Source organism: Halichoeres trimaculatus, unplaced genomic scaffold, assembly GCF_033239565.1.
Source record: "Halichoeres trimaculatus isolate MK-OKI-2021-1 unplaced genomic scaffold, fHalTri1.1 fHalTri1_scaffold_19, whole genome shotgun sequence".
Lineage (NCBI taxonomy): Eukaryota > Metazoa > Chordata > Actinopteri > Labriformes > Labridae > Halichoeres > Halichoeres trimaculatus.
This window is the reverse complement of record NW_027437197.1, coordinates 3,028,780-3,046,241: the sequence shown is the minus strand read 5'-3', so window position 1 is coordinate 3,046,241 and position 17,462 is coordinate 3,028,780. Positions and strand designations below refer to the sequence as shown.

Below are 17,462 nucleotides of genomic sequence, written 5' to 3'. Positions count from 1 at the left end.
TTGACCTGAAATCTGTTCTCCTCATCTGCTAACATGGAGAAATCCTAAAGCGGCCAAAAGCGGTCGGCGACTTTGAGGGCTCGCCATTCGAAAACCGGGCCCGAAACAACAACTTCCTTCACAACTTTTGTAGAGCACGGTCTGGTCTGTCATGTGATGCAATTTTCAAACATGTACCATTTTTGGTTTCAGAGGAGAAAATTTTGGCAGAAAGGGTGAAAAAATGTGGGGGGATTTTAATTTGGGGGGAAATTGCCGGCTTCCTGTTGGAGATAGGTCAGGGGTATCAGCGTATGATTTTTGCGTCTCGATCATACGAACGTTTTGGTGTTGGTTTCATCTCTCTACCACATTCCTAGCCCGAGCTAGGGCCCTCAGAGTGTGCCTAGGTGGCGCTATTGAGCATATTATGGGATGTCTTGGGGTCATGTTTGGTATCAAATCGTAATTTCACGCGATCCTGATGTGTGTGCCAATTTTGGTGAGTTTTTGAGCATGTTTAGGGGGTCTAATTTGCGTTCTCGGAGCGTGTGGAATAATAAGAAAAAATTAAAGCTGCAAGCAGCGTTAGACGGGTCCTCGGGCTCCTGCCGGTTTTCCCTCCAATGTGTCCAACAAAACGAGACGAACATTTCGGCGTTGGTTTCATCTGTCTACGACATTCCTAGCCCCAGTTAGGGCTGTTTTGGTGTGTGTAGGCTGGAAGTGAGCCTTATGGATCTGAGAGAATATTATGGGATGTCAGGGAGTCAGTTGATACCATGGCAACGTATCCTCTGCTATGCTGAATGACATCACCTGCTGCATGCTTGGAATTCTAATTAGCGTGACACTAGTGTGATCAGAGTGAAGAGGTGGAGTTTATCAGCCATCTAATGTAAAGAAATCCTCACAGAGTCCACAATTTTACCCCAATCTGTGTCAAAAATATCATGTTGATAGGAATTTTTGTCAGGAATCCATTTTTGGCATTTTTAAAGCTGTACGAGTTTTACTTTTTTCTCTAGAAGCACAAATGCGTCACAAGACAGATGGAAGAGTGCTGGAAATGGATTTTTTATTTATGAGAAACGTCCAAACTACTTGTCCTGTAGGTCACAATGTTGGCTTAATCTGTGTAAAAATATCATATGGTTGTAGACAATTTTGTCAGGAATCCAACCATGTAATTTTTAAAGCTGTATGACTTTTAGTTTTTTGTCTAGAGGCCCAAATGCGGCACTAGTAGAAGTACTAGTAGTGAGTGTTTTGACCTGAAATCTGTTCTCCTCATCTGCTAACATGGAGAAATCCTAAATCGGCCAAAAGCGGTCGGCGGCTTTGAGGGCTCGCCATTCGAAAACCGGGCCCGAAATAACAACTTCCTTCACAACTTTTGGAGAGCAGGTTCTGGTCTGTCATGTGATGGTAGTCTCAAACCTGTACCATTTTTGGTTTTAGAGGAGAAAATTTTTGCAGAAAGGTTTTAAAAAATTTTTTTTTTATTTTGGCGGGCAAATTGCCGGCTTCCTGTTGGAGATAGGTCCAGGGTAGCAGCGTATGATTTTTGCGTCTCGATGACACGAGCGTTTTGGTGTTGGTTTCATCTCTCTACGACATTCCTAGCCCGAGCTAGGGCCCTTAGCGTGTGCCTAGGTGGCGCTATTGAGCTTATTATGGGATGTCGGGGGTCATGTTTGGTATTAAACGAAAATTTTTCACGATTCAGGGGTGCGTGCCAATTTTGGTGAGTTTTTGAGCATGTTTAGGGGGTGTAATTTGCGTTCAAAGCGCGGACGGAATAATAAGAAAAAAAAAAAAAAAGAAACGCAGCAGGAACAATAGTGCCCTCGGCCTTCGGCCGAGGGCACCTTCTAGCTCTTGCTAGAAGGTGCCCTGGCTCAGGCCGAGGACCCTAAAAAGAAACGCAGCAGGAACAATAGTGTCCTCCGCCTTCGGCGGAGGACACCTTCTAGCCCTGCTAGAAGGTGCCCTCCGCTCAGGCCGAGGACCCTAAAAATAAACCCAGTCATGATGAGCAAATAACCGCGTCCTCCCACTGCGTGGCTCCCTGCTGAGCCTGAGGAGCTGTGAGCGCCATGGTTACCTCTCCTGGTTAATTCTAAAAACAGACACACGTTGTGTTGTTGTGGTGAAAACATGACATCCTTAAATTTAGTAAAACTTTTAAAAGCCTGTTTTCTAAGAGTGAATGATGGATTCTGGAGCTTAAAGATCAAAAATGAATATAGTGTTTGAAAAAGGGAAAGCTTAAGTGTAATTTAGTTCGTCTATCAACCTTAAAGAGGGGGTAGTTTGCTTTTTTTTGTCTTTATTTTGACCTTCTGGTGCCCCGGTTGTATCTTCACGGGAGTAACAGCTCAAAAAAAAAAACAATTTTTCTTTCTCTGGTGATTTAGAGAGGCTCCTCCCTACATAAACCCCCTTTCCTCTGATTGGCCAGCTTTCTGGAGGGCTGTCCAGGGGGTGGGGTTTTAGGCAGACCTTGGTGTTTAAGGCCCAGTACTTTCCAAAGTGTCATGAATCAGTTAAGAGATCCTTATATGATGACCAAATAAGATGTTGTTCAGATCTTGAACAGATCTTGAACAGATCTTTAACAGGTCCCAGGAAGGTCTTGTTAAGATCTTGGGAATCTTGTAAAAATCTTGCAAAGATGTCGAACAGGTCTCATAAAGATCTTGTAAAGATCTTGTTGTAATCTCATTAAGATCTTGTTAAGCACTAATAAAGATCTTGTGAAGATCTTGTGATCTTGTACAGATCTCAGTAAGACCTGGTTAAGATCTTGCTCAAACCTTGTAAAGTTCTTGTTAAGATCTTGTTACACTCCCTTGAAGATCTTGTCGTAATCTTGTTAAGGTCTCAGTAAGATGTTGTCAAAATCGCGTTAAGCTCTCATTAAGTTCTTGTTAGGATCTTGCTGTAATCTCATGAAGATCTTGTGAAGATCTTGTGATCTTGTAAAGATCTCAGTAAGACCTGGTTAAGGTCTTGTTAAAACCTAGCAAAGTTCTTGTTAAGATCTTGTTGTAATCTCCATAAATTCTTAGTAAGATCTTGTTAATATCTTGTTATGATGTCAAACAGGTCTCACGCGGATCTTGTTACGATCTCGTTACACTCCCTTGAGAGTCTTGTTGTAATCTTGTTAAGATCTCAGTAAGATCTTGTCAAAATCGTGTTAAGCTCTCATTAAGATCTTGTAAAGATTTTGCTGTAATTTCATGAAGATCTTGTGAAGATCTTGTTATCTCGTTAAGATCTCAGTAAGACCTTTTAAGGTCTTGTTAAAACCTCGCATAGGTCTTGTTAAGATCTTGTTAGGATGTCAAACAGGTCTCATGAAGATCTTGTTAAGCTCTCATGAAGATCTATTTGTAATCTTGTTGTAATCTCATTAAGATCTTGGTAAGATCTTATACAGATCTCTTGTAGATCTTGTGAAGATCTTGTAATCTCGCAAAGATCTCAGTAATGTCTTGTTAAGGTCTTGTTAAATCCTCGCTAAGATCTTGTTAAGATCTTGTTAGGATGTCAAACAGGTCTCATGAAGATCTTGTTGTAATCTCTTGTAATCTCAGTAAAATCTTGTTAAGATCTTGTTATGCTCTCGTGAAGATCTTGTGAAGATCTTGTAATCTTGCAAAGATCTCAGTAAGGTCTTGTTAAGGTATTTTTAAAACCTCGCAAAGATCTTAAGATCTTGTTTCACTCCCTTGAAGATCTCGTTAAAATCTTGTTAAGCCTTCTTGAAGATCTTCTGAAGATCTTGTGCAGTCTCATAAAGATCTCAATAAAATCTTGTCAAGATCTTGTGATAACCTAATAAAGATCTTGTAAAGATCTTGTTAAGATGTTGCACAGGTCTTATAAAGAGCCTGTTAGCAACATTAAAGATCTTGTAAAGATCTTGTTAAGATGTCGCACAGGTCTTATAAAGAGCCTGTTAGCAACATTAAAACAAGATCTTCAAGATAGTAACAAAAATTTAAAATCTCAGTAAGATCTTGTTAGGATCTTGGTAAAATCTCTTGAAGAACTTGTTAAGATATCGAACAGATTTAATGAAGATGTTGTGAAGATCTCATTAAAACCTTTTTAGATCTTCTCGTTAAGATTTTTATTAAAATCTTGTTAAGATTTTGTTTCCATCCTTTGAAGATCTTGTTAAGATCTTGTGAACGTCTCATGTTTTTTTTTTATTGTTTCTTTGAAACTGAGCATTTGGAGCAGTTTACAGACAGTTAGGAATGTTTTGCTGCGTGATTTCTCAAACAGTCCAGCTTTACAGTGAGATTAAATTAAGCAGAAACAGACGACAACAGAACAAAAGCTCAAAACTAAAATCAAGTAAAAGTAAAAACTTTCCAAACTTTGAATTTCAAACATTTTTTATGTCTTTATCTCGGAGCTTTGCCTCGTTCCCCCTGAAGTTTTGCCCCATGTGATGATGAGATGTGAAATGTTTAACAACACCCTCCGTGTCCTCCCCTTCTCCTCTCATTTCACAACCACAAGGACGTTGAAATATTCATGAGAGATCTGCGGCTAATTCAGCCGAGGAAAAAAAAGAGTCCATAATCAGACTCTGAGAGGGGCTGGGCCTGATTCTGGTTCTGGGTTTAATATCCAGCTGCCGCTAACGTTTTGTTACAACATGCTAGTTTTTATGATTAAATCTGCTGGGGAACAAACAAAGCGTGGAGAAATAATGTCCGAGGCGTCCGTGTGTGTGTGTTCCTGAGTGTGTGTGGTGTGTTATAGAGCGGATGAGTTAAATAGATGTTTCCTCTTCTCGGTGCGTTTCATTTCGAATCAGCCCACCTGTCAGTCACGGGGAGGGCAGCGCTTACAGTCAGCTCCTCGGTAATTACAGACAAAGAAGCTAAATGGCTTTTTGTCTTTTTCCCTCCCTTTGTGGAGATGCTAATCGTCCTCCTTTATCAGGTTAATGTTTTCCTGTTTGACGTGGACCAACACATCCCATGAGGCCTCTGCCAATTGACTGTCAGCTAACAACCTCTCCAGCCCTGATCCATCTCCTCGTCCCGTCCTTTATTGACCGGCCCAACATCCCTCATCTTTCAGGTCCTCTTGGTGCCGCCGTCGCCCATGTATGCGTAATTAGAGGCAAGCCGTCTGTCAGTCACGGGGATATTTGATGCCCCTGTCCCGGGTCATTTGATTAAAGTCTCCAGCAGTAATAGAGGACAGCAGGAAGGAGCGGGGACAGAATACTAACAAGGCGGCTCGGGCCTGATGGCGTTTCCTCGGACTCAACAGTACAATCACGCAGGTTGTCTGGGCGACAAAAATAAATGGGAATAAATGAAGCAATTAAAGCCGTCTGTGGTGATGCACGGTTATTGAACACGTTTGAGGTGGTTGGTGTGTTCTGTGTCTAGATGGTTGTGTGGCGAGGAGGGAGCAGATGGCGGGGACTGAGCAGCCCGTCGGTGAGCAGCCGACTGATAGGAAAGGTAAAAAAGAGCCTCGTCCTCTGCCTCCACTCGAGACTTCTCTGCCAAAACTGCACACTTGAGAGCACCCTGAATAACAATCCAGCTTTTTCATCAGCCTTTCATCGCTGTAGCCTTCGCTCCCTCCACTCCGGTGTTTTCAAACACAGGGTGAAAGAGTGGAGCAAGTGCACGGTTCAAAGGGAGTCTCAGAGAGTCTCAGAGAGTTGGGAGTTTTCTCTTTCCTCTCGGGTCGGACTCTTTGTTTACTGCTCGGTCGCCTGCTGCGGGGAAACGGCTCTAAAGCTTGGCTCAGGAGACAAACATCTCCGCAATGCACTAAACAAACTCTCCATGGGTTTACTCTCACAGTCCTGTTTACATCACAAACACTTTTTCGGGTGAGTTTGGCTGAAGGTTATTGGCCGCTGGTGGTGGCAGCTTGGGTGGGCGCGTTTGGTTTCCAGGCCGCCTGAGTTTGATGTGGACTCGTGTTTGTGGAGGTTTCTATTGACTGCTGTCTCCCCTGTGTTTAGGTGGCTGGATGGCCTGGTCGCTGTGGTCGGCGTGCGATGACTCGGGCCTACAGATGAGGAGCCGGGTGTGTGGAGCTCAGGGAAACATCCCCTGTGTGGGGAACAGCACGCAGAAGAGAGACTGCAACGAAATCCCTGGTGAGTCTGTCAGCTTTGGGCCTGCTCAAAGGTTAAAGGTTAAAGGTCACAACCAGGTGATCAAAGGGTCCAACGCTGTGACATCCAGACAGTTAACGAGGCATCCACTGCAAAAAACGTGAAATCTTATCAAGTGTTTTGTCTTATGTTCAGTAGAAAATGTCTTTTTTGACACTTTTTTAAATTTGTTACAGCAATTCAGACCTCATTTTATCTTCAAATAACTTGAAATAAGACATTTTTCTGCACTTTTCAGGTGAATGTGGCTCATATCAAGCATAAAAAGACATTTTCTACTGAAAATAAGACAAAAACACTTGATAAGTTTTGAGTTTTTTAGTGTCCAGTCTCCTTTGCAGCCATGCATATCTGAAAATACACACTGCAAATGAAATCTGAGTGAGCATTTGTCTTATTTTATGTAGAAATTGTCGTATTAGACTTAATATCAGACAGATTCACCTGATAAGTCCTGAAAAGTTACTTTTTTTAAGATGAATTGCTTAAAAAAGTCTTAACAGTGATTAACGGGTGCTCTTTAAATTACCGTAACTCCTCTACAATTTGTGCAGGTGAGAAAGTTCAACCTCCTTAAAGACAAAAACACACATTCTCATATTTCTGATCTTGTCAGATCTATTATAGATTTACCATGTCTACCTGCTTCACATCTACACCCACATTTTAATAGGGGAGCTAACTGCAGCTAAAAAAAGAGCTAGCCTACTGACCTACTGACCTACTGAACACAGAAGAAATCAGGGCATTACACACTGTACTCCTGTATACACTACAAAACAACAATAGAGAAGATCATGTTGGGATTAAAGCAGGGTAATGTGGTCATTTTGAGGGGAGTTCATCTAAAAAAAGGAAGAAGAAAGTACGAGCTTTATGGTGGTATCTGGGATATTACGGTACTGCACAGGAATCCACATCTGCAAGCTGTTCACATTACCGTAACTCTTCAACGATTTGGGCAAGAGAAATTAAAGGGCTCCTCAAAGAAGAGGAAAGATGATACAGAAATGATCTCTGACTCTTTCACAGCCAAAATAAAATAAAAAGAATCAACACAAGACACTTAAAAAGACCCTTTTTTTGCTTTTATAAGCCATATAATCTTCTTTTTTTATCTTTAATAGTGATAGGTACCCAATTAGGTACTTTTATACTTTTATATATACTTACATACTTTTGTGACTGTGAGGGAGTGGAAGAGTAGGCGATTTTCCATACTGGACATGAACACAGCATTATAAGGTTATACACTGAAGAAAAAATATGTTAAATTGAAAAACATTGATATTTTATTATTAAACAAATTTATATCTTTTACCTCATGAACACAAAAAAGTACTGAAAATTGGTACCGTTGAGTACCAGTACTGATTGCCAGGAACCGGGCATCAGTACCATATTGTTTCAAATGTGAAAGGTACCATCTCTAATCTTTAATACCTTTAAATAATCAATCAATTGATGTTTATTTCTATAGTCCTTCACAAAACCAAAAGATAGCCCAGCGTGCTTCACAGCAACATCAGGAATAACAGTGTAAAAACAGGAAGACCAGAGTCAGAATGAATGAATGAATAAATGACTTTATTTCGTTCATAGATGACAAGTTAAACAGTGAGTAATACAAATAAATGATAATTAGAAAAGAATAAAACAGAACAAGACAATCACTGATTTAGTTTTTCAGTTTATGAAAGCGAAAAGAAGCAAGAGGAAGTATCAACTTATCTGATCTGAACCCTTTGAAATGTGTTGTATTAAATTATAACTGTCTATTTACCATACCCTGAAAAATGTTGTTATAAAGACAAGCTAACACCTTGTGATATTGATCCATTGATGAACTTCTGGAGAATCATCTCTTTATGCCAGATTTTTAGAAACTTACCAGAAGATTGCAGACCTGTGAGATCACAAATAGCAAAAATCTCTGAGGAGAAGACAGGAGCAAGGCTGTGAATGTCACCAAAAACAAACAAACAACAGTTCGAAATCAATTCTTGAACAAACTGGAAGCTGGTGAATCTGGATGTGTTTGTTGGAAATCTGGCTTCAGCAGCTAAAGCCGAACAATTTAGGATGTTTTTCTGGTGAATGTGAGTCATATCAAGTCTGATGAGTCAGTTTTAAAGGAATAAGACATCAACACTTGCTTAGATCTCTGTTTTTGCAGCTAACTGAATGAGTTTGTTGGTTTATCTATGATTACAGGTGTTTTTTTATGCATACAAGGGAAAATAAAGAAAGATCCCATCTGGCTCACCCTGTAGTTTCAGAAATTTGCAGGAAGAGCTCGAAACAGGAAAAAGTGACTTATGAGAAAAGAATATCTTCATCTAACTTCTCAGTTAACTGATGCTAATTCAGCGCTAACCTTTTTGCTACCGTGAGGGTTCGTGAGTTTTTGGTGGATCCTAAAGTTTTTCCCATAATCCTTCAGTCTAAACAGCAGCTTTGTCACCATCTAACCCGTGCAAACATCCATGCTCGCCATCCCAGCATCCTCACTCACATTGTTTGTATGTAGCCTGAGTACTCCTCATGCACTGATGACATCTGCTTGTGTTAATTAACCATAATTAAGTTCATGAGAATGCAACAGGTCAGCGGCTGACCCCGTTAGCCTCGGCGTATCTTATTATGCCGATGACGCTCTCAAAAAGTTTCTCCCAAAATGATCTTTCATGGCCTGCCAGCGCTTCCCCTCCTCGCTCTGAATCCCTAATGAGTTCAGACGACGGCCATTAATATTAATGGGTTGTCACAACACCAAATCACATCTAATTTTATAGCAGATTTCAATGAGGCGATGGATGGATTTGTTAAGGTCACTCGCAGAGGGAGGGAGCTAAAAAAGTGGGTGAAAAAATTAATCAAGAGATGTGGCGCTGAAATTAAATCTGCTCACACCAACTCCTCCCTGCAACCTTTTTTTCTGCCTCCTATCTGTGGGGGGCAGGACGCGGCGCAGCTGTAAATTATTGTAAAGTGTCTCAGACGGCGACGGGGGAGGTTTAATCTCACGGAGCAGAACTGTTTTCTCACTCAACAGTCCATTTTTCTAAAGAAAGTTTAAGAATCCACCGATGCAGAAAAACTCCCCACGGACCGTTTATGCGATATATTCAATGACATTTCAATTTCTCATTCCCTGTTTTTGTTTCTGCATGTTTCAACTCCCCTGACGTTACAGTGGAAGGATGTGGTGTTTTGAAGGCTGTCTCTCCAGGGACTGTGTGTGTGTGTGTGTGTGCATGTGTGTGTATATGCATGCATGTGTTTGTCTGACCCTGTGTTCCTCTCCTCTCTGCAGTCATTCTCCCTGCATCTGGTTTTGATAAGGACCAACACTGTGGAGGTAAGTGGATGAACAGCTGCCTCCACTCGCTGGCTGTGCATGTGTCCAGGTTCGCCCCTGAATGTTTCTACAGATGTCCGTCCCCGTTGTGTGTTCTCATGCATCACGTGTGCATTTTCATGGAGGATTTGTTTGAAAGCGTGCAAAAGTCGGGTCCAGCGGTGAACTAATACCAGCGCTGAGGATGATTTCAAAGCCTCTGATCCTCTGACAAGAGTCGCTGTACTCCATGTTCACTCCTGACCTTCAGATGAGGGCCCTCACAGAGGAGGAGTGGAGGAGGGTTTCTTCTCCAAACAGCACCTGAAATAAAAAAAAGTGGATTTTATTTTTATGATTTTCATTATATGACTTTGCAGATAAAAAACAGGTAAATAAAAACATATATAATAATGCATTTCTTTGCAATAACATCTTAAATTGTTCCTCTTAGGGAATGCAAAACGAGAATTTCAAGTATTGAGCCCATTTTGCAAAAACAATCAAAACATGCAACAAGTGTCTGAACAAAGCTCGTCTGTTTTTTCTGTGACCCACTTGTGGATTTGGGCCAAACTAGATAGAAAACAGATCACCTGAGAGCCCCCATGGTTCTGCATTAGTGATAAATATGCTTCAGCCTGTTAAGCATGAAATGTAGTTTAATTTAGCTAGTCTTAAATTCATTCATGCTGTTATAAAAAATATATGTACAATATAAAAATAAAAAATCTCAAATGAAAAAAAGGAGCAGACAGAAGAAAAAGTCTTATTATATCTGCCACTTTACTCATAAATGGTAAATAAACAGAAAAAAAATAGGTAATTCTATATTGTAGTGACCCAGTCATGCATTTCAAAATAAAAGCCTGATCTAATCTTACTGTAGTGAAACTCCCCTTGTTTTCACTCAATGCTTTTATTTTGAAGTTCCGTCCAGGAAAGTTATTTACAAAGTTTCTGAGTTTCTGCTGAACTTTTTGATGGAAAAAAAAAAACAAATTAGAGTCAAATGAAGTTGGCTTTTGGTTAATGATGTTTATTATCTTAATGATGTTAATAATGAAACTGAATGAGGTCAAACAGCAATAGTTTGTGTTCAGCTGGTATGTGTGTCTTTGTACACTGCTTCAGTATTTTACACTGCAAAAAACTGAAACCTATCAAGTGTTTTTGTTTTATTTTCAGTAGAAAATGTCTTTTTAAACTTAATATAAGCCACATTCACCTGACCAGTCCAGAAAAATGTCTTATTTCAAGTTGTTTAAAGACTAAAATGAGGTCTGAATTTTTTAGAATACGTTAAAAAATCTGCCAATGGGCCAAGAGAAAAGTTTCTTGTAGTAAGACATTATTCTAGTTTCAAGCAGCTTTTTTATTCCATTGGCAAATTTTTCTTTGACTTGCTTTAAACAATTCAGACCTCATTTTTGTCTTTAAATTACTTGAAACAAGACATTTACTGGACTAGTCAGGTGAATTTGGCTTATATCAAGTACAATAAGACCATTTTTACTTACTGTAAGATTTCAGGGGTTTTTTTTGCAGTGCAGATGAGCTCAGATATTTAAGTATACACTGCAAAAAACAGAAGTCTTATCAAGTGTTTTTGCCTTATTTTCAGTTGAAAATGTCTTTTTAGACTTAATATGAGCCACATTCATATGATCAGTCTAGAAAAATGTCCAGTTTCAAGTTATTTAAAGATAAAATTAGATCTGAATTGGAGAGAAAAGTTTCTTGTATTCAGTCATTGTTCTAGTTTTAACCAAATCTTTTTATTCCATTGGCAAATTTTTCTTTTACTTGTTACAGCAAGTCAGACCTCATTTTTGTCTTTAAATAACTTGAAACAAGACGTTTTACTGGACTAGTCAGGTGAATTTGGCTTATATCAAGTATAATAAGACCATTTTTACTTAAAATAAGACAAAAACACTTGATAAGATTTCAGTTTTTTGCAGTGTGAGCTCAGATAAAAACTGAAAAATCTGAATCTTAATAAATGTTTTTGTCTTATTTTAAGGAACAATTGTCTAATTATACTCAATATAAGACACATTCAGTCCAATGGAACAAGAGAAATTTGCTCGAAACTAGAATAATGTTGTAATGCAACAAACATTTCTTTTGTTCCATTGGCAGATTTTTTTTTTTACTTGTTTTTGTCTTTAAATAACTTAAAATGAGACATTTTCTGGACTGGTCAGGCTCATATTGAGTATCATAAGAAAAAAACACTTGATAAGATCTCAGTTTTTTGGAGTATATAACTTAGAGAAGGTTGTAAACAAGATCTTTTTTTAAAAAACTTAAACACACAACTACTTCTGTAAAAGTAAGGGAAACATAAATTACACATTGTTTGTTATAATTATCTGTAAAATCATTAAAAATAGAAGCATATTATGTTAGTCAAAACCCCTTAAAAAGTGAATTTTGAGCTATTACTTCATGTGTTTTCCATCGACACTTTGGTTGGAGAATTGAGCATTTCGAAACAGGAAGTGGATTTTGTGGGAAAAAAAAAACCCAAGAAGTGGTCTGCTCCTTCATCAAACATTAAAATTGGAGCTACACCACCCAAATAAAAGTTTAGGTAGGGGTGAGGTTTTACTGGTGGAAGAAACAGAATCAGGATTTAAGCAGAAATAAAATAATGGTGATGAATAATAGATGACACTGGCCCATTTATTCGCCTGTGTTGGTCGTTTTTGGGGAGTTAGGAAAACTTTTATGGGACTGAAACATTTGGGACATCCCAGATTTAAATGTTCGTGATGAAACTGAGGTTATTTTTCAGAAAATGTGCTTTAACAGAGAGTGGAAACTCAAGATGGTGGTTAACTTTGCTGTAACGCATCATCTCCTCCTCTTTTTTTCCCAGCATTCACCTCCATCCACCTGATTGCCACGGGTGTTTCCTGTTTCCTCGGGGCGGGGCTGCTGTCCTTCCTGATCTACGTCTACTGTCAGCGCATCCACAAGCCCTCGCAGGAGTCGGCCATCATTCACCCCACCACCCCGAACCACCTCAACTACAAGGGCAACACCACGCCAAAGAACGAGAAGTACACGCCCATGGAGTTCAAGGTACGCCACGGCGAGGAGAAACATGTTAGCGTTGGTTTAACAGAAATTCACAGACTCATTACGTGGATGAGGGAGCGTCAAGGGCAGAGCGTGTGATTCATGTTTTATTTAGAGCATTATTCATGGTTTATCTAAAGAAGCTGCAGCCCAGGAGATGAATTACGGTCCGTTTTTATTCCTCCTTCCTGTGATACACAAGCTCTGAACCCTCCTCCCTCCCCACAAACCGGCCTCTTATTAATGGCCGCCATTAACTTCCTCAGGCATTAGTCAGCCCCCGACCTCCCACTGCCATCGCTCTGCTGTGCATTCACATTTAAACTGGCTCCACCTGAGAGTGATGCTGCAGTCTGGACGCGGATCCTCCGTCTCGCACAGAAAACAAACTCCGACACGTGTTCCTGTCAACACGCCTGCACCTCAGATCCAAAGCATGACAGGAACACGCGTCAAACCGCACTGACCCAGCTCCGCGCTCCTGATCGTGTCAAGAGGACACTTGTCATGTTTGCTGTTATTGTTGCTGCTGACAGCCGTCGCGGCGCTCAGACCCTGAACTCATTAGCCGTAATGACCAGAAGGGTCCGGTCTCTGTCATCGTGCTTCTCTACGCCGCTGTTTATCCAACAGGTTCCCCGTCCTCCAGGCCAATTTATGATGCCCAGCGTTGTGTATTTCAGCGACTCTAACCTGATTATCCTCCTGCCTGGGTCCCCGGAGCGGCTCAGATGGATTACATTAGTCTAATGCTTCCCCTGGAAAGTGTTTCACCTTATGTTCGGCTTTTACCAGACACTCAGCAAATGCATTAGAATAAAATGTGCGTTTTCGACTTGTTTTTATTTAAGAGGCCTGCGGTGAATTCCTGCCATCTCATAAATTAGTGAATTGAGCAGGCCTGACATGAGCTAAATTAAATGTATTAGATTGGTTTGCTTTGGTTATGAATACACTCAGAGCGCACCAGCTCGCAGCCCCCGGGCTAGCCGTGGTATTTGACTCATCTGTGGGCTGAAATGACGGAGATTATTTGTATGTCTTACATTAGCAGAGAACATGATGTCTCCACTATAATAACTAATTCATCAAAGAGAGTCTCTCGTCTCTGTTGTTGGTTTCTCTAAACTCTTTCCACGTTTAACTGAAATCATCTTTCAGGGCAGAAAAATGTTTCAATCAGAGGATTTTCAGAATGACAGTCTTTAAATCTGCCGACAGGATGAACAGATAGGTCCACGAGAACAAAAACTGAATCCTGAGTCAAACGAGTCTTCACGGTTTGATTTACTCTGACGATGAGTGGAGACTTTTACTGCTTTTAAAAAATAATAATAATAATAATAATAATACATTTTATTTATAAAAGCGCTTTTCACAATACTCAAAGACGCTTTACAGAGGATAAAACAGCATATAAAACAACACACAATATTAAAACATGGATGAAAAGAAACCAAGTGGATTTAAAAGACAATCATCAAAATCAAGGCAAAAGTTCGATGAACAGCTGATCAGCAGTAGCCCATTAGGAAGGGTTAACGATGTCACAGACAGGAAGCTCAGCTTAACCCGTTACACAGATTTTAGTGCTGTCAGGCGATTAAAAAAATAATCTAATTAATTACAGGATTTGTAATTAATTAATCTAATTAATCGCATTTTAATCTCATATCTACTTAAGATCTCCAAATAAAGAATCTGAATTCTAGGACATTAAAAAATTGTAGAGCATGACTAATCATTAATACACAAAGACGATGTCTAGAGACGCTAGAGCTGCGACAATATGCTATTCCCGCGATTCGATTGACATTGCAATTCTTCGGTATTGACAATTTTTGCAATTTTTTGTTTGCTTTTTTAACACGAAACCATGTGAATCAGTTAAATGAGAGCTATATTTTCCCATACAATGCACATCAGCTGAGTCAGAGAGACAATTCGCCCTCTGCTGGAGAAAAACGGTAACTTTTTTCACATCCAGTTTATAAACAAAGACCGGAATAAAGAATTTGAATTTGAAAAAAAAAATTTTTTGGCAACATATCCAGATTTTTATATTGTCAAACAAAAAATCCCGATATATCAATTTTCAGTTTTTTTCTCCCTACCCTAATGGGTCTGGCAGAGCTTGCCAATCAAAATCCTGCTCGTAAACTACTGTGGGTGAGAGCGGTGCGCTCTTTGGACGAGAGCTCAGCATGGATATGAGAAGATATGAGATGACCGAGGCATAGCGAGACGCTGCAAGTCAGAAAAGTTCAGGCAGAACACGCTCAAACTGAGGATGTGTCGAAGTAGTTTAGAGAGAAAGAGCGGCGCCATTGTGAGATCATGGAGAGGATCAAAGTATGGCGCACCCGAGATGAACACGATCATAAAAAAAGTTTGTTTTGTCTATTTTTTAGATCAAAAACAAGAAGAGAGTCCACTCTTCTTAGGTAGTTTGGGTGTTTACAGAGTCAGAGAAAACAAGATTATCTGGATCTTGAAAGATTGTTCAAGGTGCTCTGAAAATGGCTGGCAGCCAAAGAGTTACTCTGTGTTCATTTTTATAACGCGTTAATTTTCAGTGTAAGTATTCATGTGCTCGTCTCCAAATGTTCTCAGTTTGTTTGCTAATTTTGTCCAATTCAGCATCCACGCTGCTGTGGCCCGTTTCTATTTTAGCCACTTTAGCTCGTAGCTCCTTCACCCAGCTCGGCTGTTCGTCTTTGATTACTAGCTCTTTGTCAGCTGCACTCCCAATTTGCATCTTTTCGGGCATTTTGGACCTCATTCATCTTTCTTTTGCCTTTGTGATCAGTGTTTATTCATGTTTTTTAGTTATAATTATAAGGGTTTTCTTTGCATTTTTACTTATTCTGCCCTGTTTTAGCTTCCTATCATCTCATCTACAACCAAAGTCCCCAGAACCTGGCTCTCTAGCAGGGAAACATTTAGCTTGTGCTCACTACAAGCATTTCAAAATCTTCACAACGAACCTTGTTGTTTTAAGTCATGCATGAGTGAAATATTTTTGTGTGACTTTGTTATTTTAAGTTTTCTTTAGAGGCTTTAAACCTTTTACTAAGGAAACAGTTGATTGTTCGCTGAACTTTTTCCTCAACAAGTTTCAACAGTTACCTCTACCAAACAGCTCTATGTTTCTGTGAGTTGTTAAAGACTTAAACTCCTCCTTCTTCTTCTCTCCTTCAGACGCTGAACAAGAACAACCTGCTGCCGGATGAAAGATCAAACTTCTACCCCACACAGCTCCAGCAGACCAACGTCTACACCACCACCTACTACCCCACGGCGCTGGGGAAGTTCGACTACCAGCCCAACTCCTCCCCGTCGCCATGCAGGACCTACAACAACAGTAACAACAGCTGAGACACGCCCCCTCGCTGTGGCTCCAAATCCCCATGCCAGCACCCGTGAAGGACTCCAACAGACAGCCATGGTGACATAACCCCACCCACGTGACTGACGTGTCGGGTTTTTCCACCATCCACCTTCCTCTCGCTCCCTTTGTTCGCTCTTTCGCGTGGTTGGATTTGTTTCTTTAAGGGCATTTCTGGAACGTTCGGATAGCAAAGCCCAGGTCCTGGTGCGACCAGCTGAGAGAGGTGTGGTTAGAGTGGACTCGCGGTGTCGACTCGGAGGAAAAACACTGAAGTTTGTCTCTTTCTCTGGATGTGGGTCACTGTTTCACGCCTCTCCATCACAAACATTTTTAGCCTGTAATGAACTTTGAATCCCTCGACAACAAAGCAGTTACTGAGAACAAACAGTGCGTATTGTCACGTCCTTGGCGCACGGTGCAGCGGGACTGAACAACAACAAAGGAGAGAACTCAATGAGGTCGATGATAAAGTAAATTAGAGATCAGAATCAGCGCGTTTGTTCGGGGCGGATGCACGCTCTCTATTGTTGGATTTTACACGTGACGGAGAGATAATAACCTCGGAGCTGATTTCGTTTTCGGAGTCAGGACGCGACTCTTCAGGAGGATTTTCACACGCGCCTTTAACGGACGAGGACATTGAGCGGGGATCTGAGAGGCGCGGTCTGGACTGTACATAAAGCTTTGGGAACGCCTTGGGTGCCTGTATGCAAAAGAGGGCAGGGGCCAGATTTGATTTCTTTCTTTCTTTTGATTTCAAGGAACAATAAACGAGACTTCTGAAAGGGAATGAATTGATTCTCCAATTGATTCTCTACGAGATGCATCGAATCTACTGAGTGCTAAATAGCCCAGTGGTCATATCAAATATGATCAGTGTGCTGAACAACTGGATTGGGTTTTATATGATGATAGAATAAGCTAGTAGACTGGCACTTGTTCTTTTTTTATCTTTGTTTTTTTAAGATGTTTGTTTGATCCTCAGACGAGCCGTAGCATAGGAGCAAATATTTTCTTTCTTAAGATAGAGCTGAGTTTCTCTAATTTCTCTGAATGACTGCATTTTCACCTTCGACACATGAAACGTTAACACAGAGATGAAATAATACACATTAATACAGCATTTTCCAATCCTGCTTGCTAAGAAGAAGCGTGTGTGTGTGTGGATGTGTGTGTGTGTGTGTGTGTGTTTCCTGATAGGATTTGGTGTATTTTGTAAATGGTTTCATACACATGAGTATATATTAGGGTTGTTTTTTCTCCACATCCTGTCGCTGACTCCAAGCGTTTCTGTTTTTCTATACTCGGAGATGTTAAACGTGGTAAGTTAAAGCATCCTCACACTTCTGCTTCCTGCAGAGGTGAAGCAGACACTATTTATAGTCAAAGCTTGGTTTATAAAGGGCATTTTCACAGCTATATTTTATTATTATTATTGTTATTATTATGACTATTGCCTGATGGATAAATGCTAACCCAGCAATGCT

At 40.3% G+C, this 17,462-nt stretch overlaps 1 protein-coding gene across 3 annotated transcripts in view; it reads left to right on the top strand.

Annotated features, from left to right (window-relative positions):
* Positions 1-16,929, top strand: part of sema5ba (sema domain, seven thrombospondin repeats (type 1 and type 1-like), transmembrane domain (TM) and short cytoplasmic domain, (semaphorin) 5Ba) — a 251,797-nt gene extending 234,868 nt beyond the window's left edge. For 2 of the 3 annotated variants that reach the window (XM_074695479.1, XM_074695480.1), the window contains exons 20-23: positions 5,999-6,136; positions 9,471-9,515; positions 12,382-12,587; positions 15,786-16,929. In XM_074695479.1, the coding sequence (XP_074551580.1) occupies positions 5,999-6,136; positions 9,471-9,515; positions 12,382-12,587; positions 15,786-15,962 (566 nt within the window). In that variant the 3' untranslated portion in view covers positions 15,963-16,929. The remainder of the gene's footprint in view (positions 1-5,998; positions 6,137-9,470; positions 9,516-12,381; positions 12,588-15,785) is intronic. The other variant, XM_074695481.1, reaches the window with a different exon arrangement.
* The last annotated feature ends 533 nt before the right edge of the window (positions 16,930-17,462 follow it).